Source organism: Lutra lutra, chromosome 7 (assembly GCF_902655055.1).
Source record: "Lutra lutra chromosome 7, mLutLut1.2, whole genome shotgun sequence".
Taxonomy (NCBI): domain Eukaryota; kingdom Metazoa; phylum Chordata; class Mammalia; order Carnivora; family Mustelidae; genus Lutra; species Lutra lutra.
The window spans coordinates 30,141,198-30,156,918 of NC_062284.1; the positions used below are offsets into that span (position 1 = coordinate 30,141,198).

A 15,721-nucleotide genomic window follows, 5' to 3' on the forward strand; every position below is an offset into this window, starting at 1 on the left:
TCTGCCTATGCCAAGGCCTCGAAGCCCACCCGGGGCCGCCCCGGGTGGGCTCCCGGCGAGAAGTGTGCCTGCCAGGGAGCAGGGACATGGTAGGTGGGCAAGCAAGTGTAGGAAGAAGGCAGGGAGGGAAGGAAGAAAAGGAAAAAGGAAGAGAAAAAAAAGAAACAGCCAAATCCAGAAGGTTTCGACAATGAGGTGGATAAAGTCGACGGGGTGGCAGAGGGCCTGGGGGTTCGGTGACTTGACCCATGTTGTCACCCATCTATGCTCCCCACTCGGATAGCCTCAAGTGAAGCAGACAGGCCGCACTTCAGCTCTCTGGGAAACAGGTGCCCTATAGCCCCTAGCCTCCAGGCTGTGGGACTGAGCAGGCTGCTTTCCCCTTTCCAAATATTCCCCCAGGCCTCCACACATGCTCTTCACCTTACTCCTGGTGCACTTCTCCCTCGCTTTTACCTTCCTCCCTGCCTCTGAGGCCCACTACCGGCATCTCTTCTGGGATCCAGGGACACTTCCTTGTCCCCAAGCTAGGTCAGGCCCCTGTCGAGCTTCCACAGCCCGCTTCCCCGGGTTCTGTCACTATGGTGACCACATGTTGGGAGTTGCCTCTCTCCTGGCCTATGCCCTTCACGGGCCGGGGAAATCCTGGGGCCCGAACAGGCAGCAGGGCAATGGTGGCGGCCGCTCGGCATCCTGGCAGCCGCCAGGAAGTCAACAGCCTCATGCAATGCCAGGCTCCAGCTGTCAGCAGGCGCAGGAGGGATGCTGTAACTGAGCTCTGGGAAGGCTCACGAAGACTGGGGTTGACCCGGCAGGCCTGACCGGTCCTAGTGGGCTGGCCCTCGGTCTAGATGGGATGGGAAACCAGGAAGCCACCCCAGCAAGCCCCGAGAACCAACCTCTGCAGGGAGATCCCAGCAGAGACAGGGTCTCTGGAGGGTGTACCCAGAGTCTCCCCACAGCATCTAAGGTGTGAGGAGCTGTCCTTCCGCAGGATGGAGTCACCAGCATGGGGGCGGGGTGACAGCACTGTTCTAGGGATGCCTTAGTGAGCATGGCCTTGGTGCTGGAGAGGGGCACATGCTAGGGAGCGGTGACCAGCACTTCTCACTGTCACAGTGCGCCACAGACCCAAAGACCACCAGGACCCCCAAGGGTCTCGGGAGGAGGGGCTTTCCCTGAGCAGGGGAGTGGCCACCCATCAGGCGTGTGACTAGGACCCACATGGCCACAGCTAGTCAGCACAATGGTGCCAGGGAGCCTCGACACCTTCTGGGCTGGGAGCAGGGAGAATTGCCAAGGACTAGGTGATGGCCTATTAAACTTGGGACCCCACACCCCTCGGCCCAAACACACAGCCAGGCCTCAGGTCCAAAAACAACCCAAATGCTTTAATGTTTAATGGCCTGCCTCCTGGGCCCACAGCCTTCTTACAAACCTTAGCCAGGCCAAGGGCCCAGCTTGCCAGCGTCTGGCTCAGTTTAGTACTCTGTAAGGAGGTCACTCATAGCAGGCGTGACCGATGGGGCTCTGGCTTGGGGAATGCCAAGGTCCCCAGTCCGTATCTTTGAAGACCTCCCAGGATCCAGCTGTCATTCAGCCTGTCTTGTCTAGTCCCTGAGTCCCTGCAGCTGCTTGGCTTCTAGCAAACATACCACTTTCTCAGGAAGATGCACCGGGGGGACAAGGCAGCTCAAGGAAGTTACTGGTGTCAATTCAGGACAGGCCTGGGGCCTCCCAGAGGTGAAAGCAGCAGGCCCAGAACAAGGATGTCAGCCCCAGGCTGTATCTGGGCACCCCCTGTAGTGAAGGAAGGAAGGAGCAGGCTCCCCAGAGAGCTTCCAGGCTGGGGAGGGTCAGGGCCCAACCCCAGACTTTAGGGCATAGCCCCAGGCTTTCCTGGGAAATGACTCTAGAAAGTGTAAGTCATACACACTGTACACTGTATCACCCTAAATAACCAAGTCCTATGACACAAAAAGACTTTCTAGAAGGTTCTACTTGCCTTAGCCTCCTATTCTAGGCCCTGGCTGGGATCTAGGCCCCCGTCCTGGGGAGGGAGCAGAGAACAAACCTTAATGGGTGTGTGTCAGGCATCACCCCCACAACAACCCTGTGAGGTAGGCTGCGTTGTCCTATCTTACAAACTGGGAACTGAGGGCTCAAGGTAGGAAGTGACTTGCCTGGTTACACAGCAAGAACACAGGAGCCCAAGGATTCAAGCCCAAGTCTGTTGAGCTCCAAAGCCCACACATTTTCTCTAAGGAAGAAACAGGAAGTAGTCCTTTCTAATAAAAAAGGCCCTCAAGTAAAAAGTTCAGGGGCTCTCAGCCCACTACGGGGTGGGGGTGGGGGGCAAGAGAGCAGGAGAAGCTCCAATGGCATGTCCACTCCTGGCCCTGGGCAGCTGGCCTTACAAAAGGTTGGGGTCCAGACAGTGACCCCCACACAGCAGCTGTCCAAACAGCCACCAAGGCTACAGGTGATGGCTTTGGCCACCCAGCACCTGTGGGTGGGGCACAGACCGGTCTGGCCCTGAGGCCTTATGGCCCCAAGTGGGCAGTGCTAGGCCACTGAGCCAAGCAGTTTCCAGCAGGCTGCGGAAGCGGGCCCTTAGTGTGGGGCCAGGGGGTCTGGTGCTGGCAGCAGGGGTAGGGGAGGTACCATGGGACCCTTCCCCAGCGGTTGCCTCTGCTTTCTCCGGGCCAGGGGTTGGTGGCTTCCTCCCTGGCTTCCTGGCCTTGGGGACAGGTGACTTCCAGACCAGGGCTAGGCTCTCCGGCTCATCTCTGGCCATGGTGGGTTCTGAGGAGGGCACAGATCCAGCCTCAGTGTCAAAGTTACCTGGAAAACGAACACACAGTCAGGACGCAGACCCCAACACCCTCAGGCCCCACCTCCTGGCCTCCAAAGCCACCTAGACCAGTAGTTCCACTCTGCCTCAGGCCTGGAGGGCCCCAGCAGGGTCACGGGTCATGCCATCATGACTTCCCCATGTGTGCCGGAAGCCGAAAGGTGTGCTTCTACCCAGGTGACGCCAGGGCTCTATTAGATGACGGTACTGCTCAGGCAAAGCATCTGGTCCAAGAACCAAAGGAAAAGGGCCAACAAGACAGGAACCACTGGCCTGTACAGGCAGGGAAATTGGGGCATGGAGAGAGGGGGCCCTGTTACACCTAAGAGTGGCATCCTTCTACCAGACCACCCCCAGGGCCCAGGAGTGGAGGAAGCAGCAGAGGGGGCAGGAGAGGGCTTCTGACCAAGAGCACATCTCGTGGCAAGTGAGGCTGTCAGGGAGAACACGAAGGACACCCACAGAAGGTCCACCCTCCCTGGATCGGGGGAGGACTCACAGCTCAGGGAGGGAGTGACTGGGGCACCAAATCCAGCCAGCAGCAGGAAGAACCTGGGTCCCAGTCAGTTCTGCACTAGGCCCCAGACTCTTCCAAGCTTGGACAGGGCAGGAGGGGACTGTGGAGTGCCCAGCAGGCAGCCCGGAAAATACGGCCCTGTCTTCTCTGGGCTTGACAGCCCAACTGTCCAGAGAGAAGACTGGGCTGGAGCCTCTGAGCCATGCATGATACCCCTCACTCCACTCCACCCCCGCCCCCCGCCGTTCAACAACAGTCCCGCGTACATTCTCTTTGCACCCATTTGGGCAAGTGCTCCAACTTAAGTGCTCAGGAGTAAGCAATGCTTGTCACCTAGACCCCAAGTTCCACATGTATGCCTCACTGCCTCGGGCGCCTTCCCCACCCGACGTGGAGCCAGGACAAGGTAAGGGCCCAGGGCAAAGTTGCCAGGTGGTGAGGGGACGAGAAACCATTCCCATGGAGACACAGCACAGACAGAGCTTGGTGGCAGAATGGCGGAGCATTGAGGGAAGGCTATAGAGCAAGTCACAGGCCTCAGGCCTCCATGTGCCAGGTATCCTGATGGACAAAAGGCCACGATGGGCACACCTGGCACCATCAGCAAAGTTCCAGCAGGAGTGAGTGTACACAGCACGCAGCAGCTGCCCAGAGCAGGGCCAAGCGACCTAAGTTCATGATGCTTCAGAACAGAAAAAGAGCAAGCTGGAGAACAGTACGCATGAGACATCTTTTAGTATGGGAAAAGCAAACCAGGAACATCGCTCCGACTTATGGGGGCGCTTCCGTGACTATAAATACTGGGACAACTAAAACACGGCACATTCAAAAGGCAACCGTGTTTGGAGGGAGAAGGGGACCCCTGCCTACTGTCGGGAATCAGGTACTATTTACTGAAGGGGAGAAGGTGGGGTGGGAGGCAAAGGATTTAAGGGAAAGCTTAGGAGTGTGGGTCTGGGAGGAGTTAAGGGTCGGAGAGATACTGAGTGCAAAAGGCCAGCATGCATTTAGTAATTCAGGGCTCAAGCTCAGAAGAAGGGAAGCCGGGTGGGACACAGACACAGGAGGAAGAGACCTCAGGTAGAGAACAGGGCCTCATCAGAGCCCTAGAACCCAAAGGAGAAGTCTACACTGAGGTGGGAGAAGGCCCAGCAAAGGAGGGAAGCTGGAAAGCTGCAGCATCGGGGAAAGTTAAGATAAGTTTCCACAGGGACAGAGCAGCAGGCCTGCTCAGAGGCTTAGGGAAGAGGCCATGAAGGCCCCGGTTGTGCCAGGGTGAGGAGGGATGGGGGGTGGGAGTGGGGGTGGGGGTCCACAGGGCCTCCCCGGGGATGGCCAGGCCCCTCTGTAGCACCAGTTCTTGGGCTCCCCTGCCCCGAGTCCCAGGCAGTCCCTTGGCCCGGCTGTGACCACTCACACAGCCCACACACCTGTCACTCGTTCGTTCACACAGCTCCGGTGGCTACTGGGGCCGCCCCATGCTCACCCAGCTGGCGGCGGACACAGTCCCGCCACTGCAGGCCCAGCAGGTCGGGGTAGATGTCGGGCAGCTGGCGCAGAGCCAGCAGCTTGAGCATGCGCGAGGTGCAGCCGTGCAGGGCCCGCTCACGCAGCGCGCGCTCCTCGGATAGCGTGGTGGGTCGCAGCTCCACGCGGTGCTCCTGTAGCACATGGTCCACGGAGGCCGGCGGCAGCCGGGGGAAGAGGCGTTCCTTCACCAGGTGGATGGGCACAAAGATGGCGCCGGCGCGCACCACGTGGGGGAAGGGGCACTGCTGCGTGCACACGAAGCTCTGCAGCTGTGACAGCAGCTTGCCCAGCAGCCCCTGCACAGCCTGGCAGTCCTGCCACGCCGCCCGGCCCCAGGGTCCCCCCGTCTCCAGCCACTCCCGCAGCTTCTCGGGAGGAGAGTGTGCCACTGAGCCCGAGATGGCATCGCACAAGGATGCGTGCAGGCCCGTGAAGTGTTGCTCTGGAGAGTCTGCTGGGGCTGGGGGAGAGGCTGGAGTCGGGGCCGGGGCTGGGGCCTGGGCAGGTGAGGGGGCCAGCGCGGGAGTGGGGGCCGCGGCCATAGCGGGAGGACTGGGCAGCGCCATGTTGAAGCAGGCCACGGGCAAGGGCTGCGTGAGAATCTGGAGACCAAGGGGCACGGTCGTGGGGGTGGGTACAGCTTGGGCGGGCGCAGTGGCTGGGGTGGGCGCCGATGGGGCCACAGTGGCTGGCAGGGGTGCTGGCCGGAGGATCTTGAATTTTCGGAACATGAAGGCCACGGAGCTGTGGAAGTTGGTCCTTGGGGTGGTGGCCTCGGTGGCTGCCGGCACCCCGGGCAGCCCTGGCGTTTCCGTGACTATCTTTTCCAGCTCTGGCAGATCCAAGACTGTGTTCCCCACACCTGGCACATCCAGGGCTGCCGTGGGCCTGGCACGCACCTCGGGACTAGGAACCCGGACAGGAGCCTCTGCCAAGGGCTTCTTCACACTTAAGTCCAGGGCCACCTCCTCTCTAAGTGAGCAGGGAGCCTTTGAAGGGGCCTCCTGGGCTGGCAGGGTTCCCCCACAGTCTTTGGCAGGGCTCTCACTGGGGGCTGGGGCCAGGTCAGGCTCAGTCGAGTCCTCGGGAGCCTGCACATCCAGATAGTCACGGTAGGGGGCCAAGCTGAAGACATTGTCAATAATCGGCATTGGCGGAGAGCCAGGCGGCAGAGCACCCTTGTTCTGCAGCAGAGACTGGCGCTCCTGGGCGCATGGTGGGAGCGCTGGAGGGGTGCGTGGAACTGGGCTATCCCCAATGACAATGGGTGCCCCAGGATGCTCATCGAGCTGGGGCTGGAGCTGCTCTTTCCTGCAGCTGGGCAGCCACACCTTCTCCTCTGCTTCCTGGACTGGCTTCTCCACAGGCCTCACGGGCTCTGAGCAGGGCTGGCTGGCAGGCAGGGACTGGCATGCTCGCTGGAAGGCACTGGGCTGCACACTGGAAGGCACAGCCTGTACACTGTTTTGGGAAGGCGGCGTCCCTCCAAGCCCCGGGGATGCTCCATAGAGAGAGAGGTCATCCCGGGCATAAGGAAAGCCCAGTGTCTGGGCGGCAAAGTCCATTGGGCACCGGGGAGCAAGAGGTGGGTCCAGCTTGAGGCCTGGTGACGGTGCGGGGAGTGGGGCAGAGGGGTAAGAAAAAGTGTCCAGGCCCACTGAGGCCATATAGGGTGCCTGGGCAGCCTGCTGCCTCAGGTAGGGGCTGCTCAGCCCACCAGCTGGGTACCCAGCCCCCTTGTGGGCTCCCAGAGGTTGTAGGGGAAGCACTGAGCTGTAGCTCCCCTGCTTCTCCGGGTGGCGACAGGCTGGTGGGCAAGGCAGGGCCTGTGGAGGGTGAGGGAGCGGGTAGTGGGTAGGCACTGTATCCTGGCAGGCTGGCCCCAGCGGTTGGGCCAGCTGGGTCCATGGACTGGGAGGTCCGTCAGACAATGCCTGCTTGGGGTCCCCAGGGTAAGGACCTGCATATTTGGAGGCCAGCAAGCCTGTGCTGTGGATGGTCTGATACTTCTCCAGAAATGCCTGGCACGGGGAGAAGCTCACTGAGTTCTTGCCAGATCCCCCAGCTGGCACACCACGCAAGAAGGTGCCATCTAGGGACTGGCCCTTGCCAGGAGTTGGGGTCAGAGAACAAGACGGGTCAGCCGGGGGTAAGAGGGGTCCGGGCACCATCGTCCAGTCAACATCCAGTGGCCTCTTCGCCGCCCCATCCCCCAGGCAAGCCGAGAGCCCGTAACACAGAGGGCCGCGGTAGACAGGTTTGGGTGCTGCCAATGGTGGGCCTGGGTAGGAATGAGATTGGGGACCAAAGGGCAGGAGCTCAACAGGGCCAGGGTCCTGCACCTTCTCAGAGCTTTCTGCTGCTGGGCGGTACAGCAGGCAACTGGTCAACAGGCTGTCTGTCCGAAGAGGGGGTCCTGCCATGCTGGTGGGGTACAAGGGTGGATATGGGGTCCAAGATGCCAACTGCTCAGACCCTGCCTTGGGAGCACTCCCCATAGGGCAGGAGAAGTAGGCACCCTTGTAGCTGCAGGGGTCCTGGTTACCAACAGAAGAGGACAGGCTGTGCCCAGGTCCAGAGTCTGCCTCCAGGCGGGGCAGCTTGCCATATATCACAGGCCCCAGGGTCCCCAGGGGCCGCTTCTCCGCCATCACTGTGAAGGCTTCAAGCCCTCAGGGGCCCCAGCTACTCGACTGCTGACCTGGGAGAGAGAGAAAGGTAGGGGCTGTCAGAACAGGCTACAGGCGAGCAAGTGAGGGCTGCTGCTCTCACTGGCTCATCGCCGCACCTCAGAACCTGGCACTTAGCAGATGCTCGATAAAGCCTAGAATGAATGAATGCATGAGTCAGACAACACAGAGGTTTCCAACTCATCCCCCCTAGTCCCACTCCAGGAGACCCTTCTGTTCAGCTTCTCCCCACGTGACTCCCCAGACCCCTTTCCTGCGGTTTCCGACTTTGCAGGCAGTCTGAGGATCCACTCGCTTGGCTACCCTGTTCCCCATACACCGACGAGGAGACCTGATAAAGGAGATGGGACCAGAGGAAGGCTTCCTACCTCCCCCTACAGCTCTTATTCCCAATGCCATAGGGATCTCAAGATGCCCACTACAGCCAAGATGTGGAACTGGACATTGTCTATGCATTCAGGTTTCCTATGACACTCTTTAGGTCTGTCTGACTGGCCAATCTTACCAAAAATCTCAGAGCCGAGCCTGGAACCCAGGTCCCTAGGCCCAGAGCAATACAGATACCGGGCTCGGTTCCACAGGGTAGGGCTATTCCCCAAGAGAAGCAGTGCACAATGGCTTCACAGGGGCCTGGCCCCCCGCAGGAGAGCTGAGGCTGTCCAGTAGATGGTGCTGTGGTACCAGCAGGAAGGTCCCAAAGTGTCCAGGAGGAGAGCCTGGGTTCCATCCCGGATATTCAAGGCATGCAAGGGCAGCAGCACGGCCCCAGGGACAAGAAGGTAGGGAGGTGGGAGGATGCAAATGTCCAGGGAGGGAGTCCCCAAGGACCACAGAGTGCTAGGGCTACTTCCCCCACTGCCTGACAGAAACACTGAATGCCAGAGCAAGACTAAGTCCCTGAAGCAAGGGAAAGCAAGGATTGAGACCCAGGCCCAGAGAAGTCAAGCCCGAGCTTTCTCAAGGCAGCAGGTACCCAATGACCCATGAAGGGTCACCTGAGGCCAGCCTTCTCAGGCCACATCATCCTGCCTCTACTTCCCCTAGCACCCTGTTCCCGAAACCCTCAGATGGCTTAGAAAGGATGAATCAGCTCCCTCTTGCTATGATTAGGCCATGGGTCAGGTGCAAGCCACCACCAGCCCCTTCTTCCAGCCCTCTCCTCCCTTCTGGCTGGTGGCCAATGACAACCACAGTCTCATAAGGAGACCAACACATCTTGTGGACAAGAAAAGCCAAGGGTAGTAGAAGGGCCAATGCCCACTCCCATCCCTGCCTAACCACACCACGGAAGCCAGGTGGGACTCTGAAAAAGTTGGCTCTCCTGGCCAGAATCCAACACCTTAGGCTAGCCTAGAGAAGGGGGATGCTCCCTAGGAGACACCAGAAGGGACATCAGGGTATGGTATTGAGAGCAATGCTCTATGACAGAGATTTACATCCCAGACGCAAAGCCCCATCCTGGGGCACAGCAACCTTGCAAGAAGGAGTTATATGGTTTTTGGGGGTGCTAAGTAAGCGTCCCTCCCCACCACGGGGAGCTCTGGATTAATTAAGTGCTGGCTCTGGTCTCACCGCCCCCACATGCCCCTTGGAGCCTGCTCCACACCCACCCCAGCCCCAGGAGTCTTTTTCCCCGGGGCTCTGCCCATTGCGAGCCCTTTGCCCTGGAGACTTCCTGAGACAGCCTTCCCCTCCACCCTGGGACCCAGTCAATAGAGGTGAAGCCATGTGGGACCCTCAGGAGTCTCTGAGGGAGAGACAGAGCTCTAGGGAGTCAGCAGAGGACTAGGAAGGGTATGGGGCTGACCTTACTACCTCCTGTCGGTAGAAAAAGCCCAGTGTACACTCCCTTGAGGGAGGCCCCTCCCACCTACTCAAGCCAGTAGCCAAAATGTAGGTGCCTCCTTCACACACACACACACACACACACACACACACACACACACACACGGAGGAGGAGGAGGCAAGCAATTGCTTGGGGAAGGGGGGACCCCAGGGAGCAGAGTCACATTGCCCTTTGGGCCACCAATCTGTTTGCTGGCTGAGGGCTGGGAGGACCAACCTCGGCCAGGGCTCAGAGCAGGGTACCAGAAAAGAGCCCGCCACCACTGTGCCCTCCCTGCCCTAAGCATCAGGGGAAGCAAACAGCTTTTCCGTCTCCTAGCGACTCTCCGTAAGGCCAGTGGAAGTTGGGAGTTGGGAAAGACCAGGAAGAAGAGAGCCATCCTGCCAGGCTGGGGCCGGCCCCTAGAGCGCTAAATCAGGGCCCCTCCCGGGGTCCTCATACCTTCCCCAGTTGAGGCTCTGGGACCTACAGAACCTGGGGGAAGGGTCGCAGGAAGGCCTCCACCACCTTTCTCCTACCCGCCCCGCCCATATCGGTGGTGCCTGAGGCCCTCAGCCAACCTGGCTTTGGGGCTGCCGCCGCGCCTGACCCCGCGGGCTTCCGGGTGTCCCCATGCTCTGTCCCTTGGCGCTGGGCCGCACGTGCACCCCAGCAGGCTGATCCATAGGCCGCAGCCACGCATACAAACCCGTGCCTGCAAGTACGTGCACGGCCCACATTTGCACACACGCCTCTCCAGAACTGCGTTCTCGCCTCGCTCGGGCCCAGCACACGTGTGCACACAGCAAGGCCCGCGCACCCAGCCCCGAGGGCCGACACCCAAAGACTGGATGGAAGACAGGAGCAGGGGGCGGCCTGGCCGCAGTGTCCGGGCAGCCACCGCCTCGGGGCGATCCCGCCAGCCTGGGCTGCGGCCAGAGAGTGAGTCAAGCCGTAGCAAGGAAACCGCAGGGCCGTCCGGTCCCAGTAGGGCGCGTCCAGGGCCCCGCGGAGCCTCAGCGCCCGCCGCCGCCCCCCCAGGCCCAGCCCCCCGCCGCCCCCTCATCTCCGCCCCGGCAGTCCACGTGAGCCGGACCCCGAGGGAGGCCCGAGGGCTCAGCCCGATCTCCTTCTTGCCAGTCCCTCGCTGGATCCGGCCAGAGCTTCGCTAGCGCCGCGGGGCGCTCCCAGGCCCCGGGGCCCTCGAAGTCCGGGGAAAGTCGGAGCAGCCGCGCGTCCCCGGCCCCGCAGACCGCCAGCCCGGGGCCCGCCGCAGCCTAGAGCCGTAGCACCTCGGCCCAGGCCCGGCGTGCTCCATGCCCCGGCCGGCCGGTAGGGGCGCCCTGGGGCAGCGCCACCCGCCCCTTCTCCACGCGCCGCCCGCAAACTCGGCCCAACTTTCCGCGCCCGAGCCGGCGAGCTCCTACCTGCAGGGCGCCAGGCTTCTCGATGCTGCTGCCGGGGGCCGCGGCCGCATCCTCCGCCCTGCGGAGGCGGCGGGTCCTTTTCGGGCCGGGCCCTGAGCGGGAAGTCGCGGTGAGCACCAAACCAGGAGCCACCCTCCTCGCGGCCGTTCGCGCCGCCGCTGGGCGCCGTCTGCGGTCCCGGGCGGGGCGGGCTGGGGGCGGAGCGGGGGCGGGGCGGCCCGCGCAGTGGAGGCTGAGCCGGGCCGCGCCTCTGGGAGCCCGCGATCCCCTGGGCCCCGGGGGTGCGGAGGGCCTGCGGCGGCCAGCTCTACAAGAACACGGCCGCGCGTGCTGCGCACTGTCTGTACCCACCGCATCCCTGAGCCGTGGCTCAGCGCGCCCAGCACACGCCTTCATTCACTCCGTTAGATCATTCATTCGTTGCCACTTTCTAGCTACGTGGCCTCGTGCATGCCTCTTGACCTTGTTGGGCTTCAGTTTCCTTGTTTTAGTAAAAGTGGAATTACATCGTAGTGGTAGTGGTGTAAAGGCTTGGAAGAGGTTGTATTAAGATATCTGGCACGCAGTAGGTGTTCTGGCTCCCTTGGCAGGTACTAGTTGCATTAAGGAGCTGGGGAAGGACTCCTGAGTCTGTCCCCGCATCTCAGTGCGGCCCCTGAGGGCAAATTCCAGACAAATGTATCTCAGTCCCTGTTAGAGTACCACCTGTGTCTGAGGAAGGGGTGATTTCTCCATCATTGTAGTGTGCCAGGAATGAGGGTGCCTGCGGTTGGTAAGTGGCCTCAGTGGGTACCTCAACCTTTTCGGCAAACCTCCCTCACTAAGACAGGCCTGAACATGTGAAGCCTGGGAGGTGGGATGGGGTGGAGTGTTCCCAACCAGGAATGGTATGCTGCAGAGAGAAGGGCTGGAGGGGTGGACAGGCTGTCTCCATCTACCCAGACTCCTTGGGCCATCTAATTCTGGATGTGAAGGCCCTCTGTGCTGCTACCTTCTCTAAAGAAACCTGGTCCCTAGCAGTTCCTGGGCTGCTCAAGGACTAGGGACAGGTGTGTGCAGTGGAGGAGGGGGGAGACAGGTGGACATGCCAAGGGTCAGAGCAAGTTCATGGGGCAAAACCACCCAGTCTGATCCCAAAGGTCAGGGCTGCCTTAGTCAGAGGGCAGAGGAGGCCCGAGGCCATAAGTTCAGAGAGTCAGGCAGCAGCTGGAGCTGAGGAGGAGGGGCTGGACCCTGCAGGTAAGAAAAGGAAGAGGAAGTGGAGGTCACCTGGGGGGAGGGGAGAGAGTATCAGTTGAGAGCTGCAGGGTCCTGGGAGTCTAGAGTGATCTGAGGAGAGACTCAGAGAGTTGGGGCTTTCCCAGGGTTACACAGCACGCTGGGATAAAAACTCAGATCTCCTGGCTCCCACATCTTCACATCAGGAAAGTACACCTGTGCGCGACAACTGGGGGTCATGCCCAAGGCTCAGATCACAGGCTATTTGTCCCTACTCTTGTTCCTCACAACTCTGCCCTCCCCCTCTCCATTCTTTAGCACAACACTCGTTTTCTCCCACCTTTGCCCACCTTTGCGCTGCTGCTGCTGCTGCTGCTGCGGGCAGGGGTGAGGGGTGGTGGGAGGAGGGCAGTATTCTCAGTTCTTAGGGCCTAGGACTCTCAGGTTGTGTGCTCAGGTCACCTGGTGTTCTCGCCAGTCTCGCTGAGCCAGAGTGGGACGCACCCAGGCCCGCATAAACCCGGGGGAGACCCTAGGGGCCAGTTAAGATTCTGCGGCCCCATTCTGAGTCTTGCCTTAATTTAGGGACACTTCACAAAGACAGTAGCCCCCCTTAATCAGCGTCTTGCCCATTCCTTTTCGGCAGCACCTAAATACATTGCACTATAAAAGAAAGGAGGACTTGGGAGCCACTTTGTAACTTTCTGAGCCTCAGTTTCCTCATCTGCAGAATGGGAACCATGAGGTGAGTGTTGCACAAAACTGGGTGGGAAATTACTTGCAAATGATAAAAAGCTCTGTAGGGTGTCAGCTGGGAGCTCCTGAAGGCTCTAACCTTGTCCTTTTCTTCTCTACCCCGAGGGTCATGTATGTGCAGAGCCTGTGAAGAAAAGTGGCTCTCTCAGGCATCTGTCGGATGAAGGAAGGTAATACTAGGCTGTGATCTTGGAGAGGAGAAATGGTATCGTGGTTGGAAGGGACAGTGTTAACAAAAGCAGAGAAGGGAGCAGTCTGTCCTTCTGTGGGCTTCCTGGGTGGGGTTAACAAAGAAAAGTCACATAGAAAAACCTGGAAGGGAGGTTTCACACTTCCCCCACCCCCGACCCACGCTCTGACACAACAAGCCTGCCCTCCTCCGCCCCACCCCAGACACTGATTACCAACCGCCCCCCCACTCTCTGGGAAGCTGAGGTAAAAGGTCAGCCCCCTGAACCTCAGCTGGACCTACAGTTATTAATAATGTCGTTCTCTCTAATGAGGCCACACTTGCTATTTACAAATCTCTTTCTTTCCTCCCAGGAGCTTCTCACCCCAGAGGAGGGAGACGTGGCACTGGCAGCCACAGCATAGGCACACAAACAGGGAAGCACAGCCCCTTTCCTTGAGACACACAGCAATGCTCTCTCTGATCCTTCCGGACCCAGCGATATATGTTGTGTCCTCCAGGGAGGCCCACCGACTGCTGTTGCAACTCTCTGCCCTTTCTGTTTCCTCCTCCCTTCCCTGCTCCCACTCAGTAGAGGAACAGCTGTGTGGGTGGGTGAGCTAGGCAAGTAGTTCCTACTTGGAACGTGGCCCTGGGCTAGTCACTTAATTCTTAATTCTCACTTAATTCTTACATAATCATATGAGGTCAGGGTTTGACAAACAGGCCAACTGAGGTTTGACCTATTGAGCTGTGTGACCTTAAGGCAGCCCCTTAACCTCTCCGTTTGCTCATCAGTCCAATGGGCAGAATGAGAACATATCTCAGGTCTCACGCAGATCCAACGAGTTCACAGCTTGCTTTGTAGTAAGACCTTAAGCGGTGGTAGCTCTAGAGGAAGTGGGGGGAGTGGGTCGCCCACAGAGCCAAGAAACAGAGGAGCTGAGACTCCCCACAAAGAACTGTGTGACCCCGAACCATTCAGAGAGCTATCTCCCGAGGAAATCAGAGTCTCTCAGAAGGGGCTCCCCAAGTCCAGGAAAGGGGCTTTCAATGGGCTCCTTTGCAGGACGGTGCCTGCCAGCCTACTGGCCAGAGAGAAAAAGCCCAGACACAATAATTTGGGGACCTTAGTGCAGGGGAGTGAGGAGCCCTCTGATTAATGAATAGCGGGGGTAGATTAACCATCCTTCCCATCCTTGCTTCTGGTGCTGTTTCCAGTGTAGTTAAAGAAACAAATGTGAAATGGACCCTGGCATTTCCGGATGATGAGTGCTTGTGTAGGGGTGGGCTGCCCAAGAGAGACCTGAAGAATAGGGTGCTGAGTCTTGAGTCAGGGTAGGGTCCCCCATTCTGGCTATGCCGGAACCCAGCCACGGGCTCTGTCCGGCTTAGTGTTGAAAGCAGTGGGAAACATTACCTTTCTACCTCCAGGGAGGTCGTTCTAATGCCCACATCTCACCCTGTAACCCATCCCCAACCCCCACCCCCAGCTTGGGGGGGTGGCCTCCCAAGGCTCTCCAGTACCCTCAGGATCCAATTTCCCAGTCAGGTTTCTGCCTGCCTCCTGACTGGCTCTCTCCCGCCGCCTTCCACTCACTCCCCAGAACCGGCCTGAGGTCCTCACTTGGGCATTACCTCTGTGCTCCGGATTATGCTCTCCTCGGCCAAGAGCACTGGCCTCTGCCACATATCAAGCTCTTTCTTTGCTAACCTGTCTTCAAGACAGCTCAGACCCACTCCTCCAGGAAGACTTCCAGGCCATAGGCTGGGTTTGGTCACCTATTCTGGAGCCTTATAGCCTCCCAAATTCCCCTCTGCATTAGCCCATCAGCCGGGCGGCAGCTCCCTGTGCTAACGTGGCCGGGTCACAAGCCTGGAGACTGACGCCTTCCAGGGCAGGGCCTGGGCCCACCTGAACGCAGATACCTCAGGGCCCAGCACAGGGTGGAGTTGGGCCACGGTGAGGGAGTGAAGGATTAATGGCAAAAAGGAGGACTCTGCTGGTCTGAAGGGCAGGAAAAACGGCAGAAAAATCTGCCTTGGCCCAGAGATGAGAGCCTGAGGAAAGCCTCTACAGCCAAAAGTTCCCCTAAAGCCCCTGCACCGCCCCGCCCCAGCTTCTCAGGACCCGTGACACCAATCCTCTGCCCTGCCCGCGCCCATTCCAACATGGAAACACAGAGGCCCCAAGAGGGGTAGCCGCATGCCCAGGGGCTGGAGCAGGCACGCCTTGAACCCAGGTCTCCCGAAGACCTGTCTGGTCTGCACACCAGCTTCCTTCTTGTTTTGACGCTGCTTCTCCATCTCCAGACCCAGGATGGAAAAACACCTGGCTGAGCTCCACCTGGGCTTCCAGCTGCCTGCGGTCCCTCCTTGGAGGCCCCTAGCCTGGGGTTGGGGGTGCGAGGAGAAGAGGAGGGGGGGCTCGGTGAAGAGAGGAGAGGCTGATGCATTTCCCCTTCCGTGTTGCAGGAGACTGCTCCCCCTAGCCCAAGCCTGGACTTCTGCCAGCTTTCCTAATCACCTCCTTCCCTTTCCCCAGCCAGGGCCTCTCTCGGGAGGCCCTCCCCCCACCTCTGTGCCCTGGGCAGGGCAGCACAGCTGTTTCCAGGATGGTGGTTTGGGCCTGGGCGGGCTGTGCCCACAGCCCTGACTCCTGCCCAGTGCCTGCCTTGCTTCGGCCTCTATCGGGAATTCCCTTCCTGCAGCTCCCCAGTTCAGAGGTCTTGGGA

At 59.8% G+C, this 15,721-nt stretch overlaps 1 protein-coding gene across 3 annotated transcripts; it reads right to left on the minus strand.

Moving 5' to 3' along the window:
* Positions 1-1,370: 1,370 nt before the first annotated feature.
* On the minus strand, positions 1,371-11,020 carry C7H15orf39 (chromosome 7 C15orf39 homolog). Of its 3 annotated transcripts, none has more exons than XM_047738074.1 (3): positions 10,844-11,020; positions 4,858-7,602; positions 1,371-2,844 (listed from the first exon to the last, which is right to left on the minus strand). In XM_047738074.1, exons 2-3 carry the CDS (start codon positions 7,550-7,552, stop codon positions 2,477-2,479), a joined length of 3,063 nt encoding a protein of 1,020 aa, XP_047594030.1. In that variant the 5' UTR covers positions 7,553-7,602; positions 10,844-11,020; the 3' UTR covers positions 1,371-2,476. The 3 variants fall into 3 exon arrangements, with proteins under 3 accessions (XP_047594030.1, XP_047594031.1, XP_047594032.1); XM_047738075.1 differs by lacking the exon at positions 10,844-11,020 and adding an exon at positions 9,998-10,355; XM_047738076.1 differs by having other exon boundaries at positions 2,638-2,844; positions 4,802-7,602.
* Between the last annotated feature and the right edge of the window lie 4,701 nt (positions 11,021-15,721).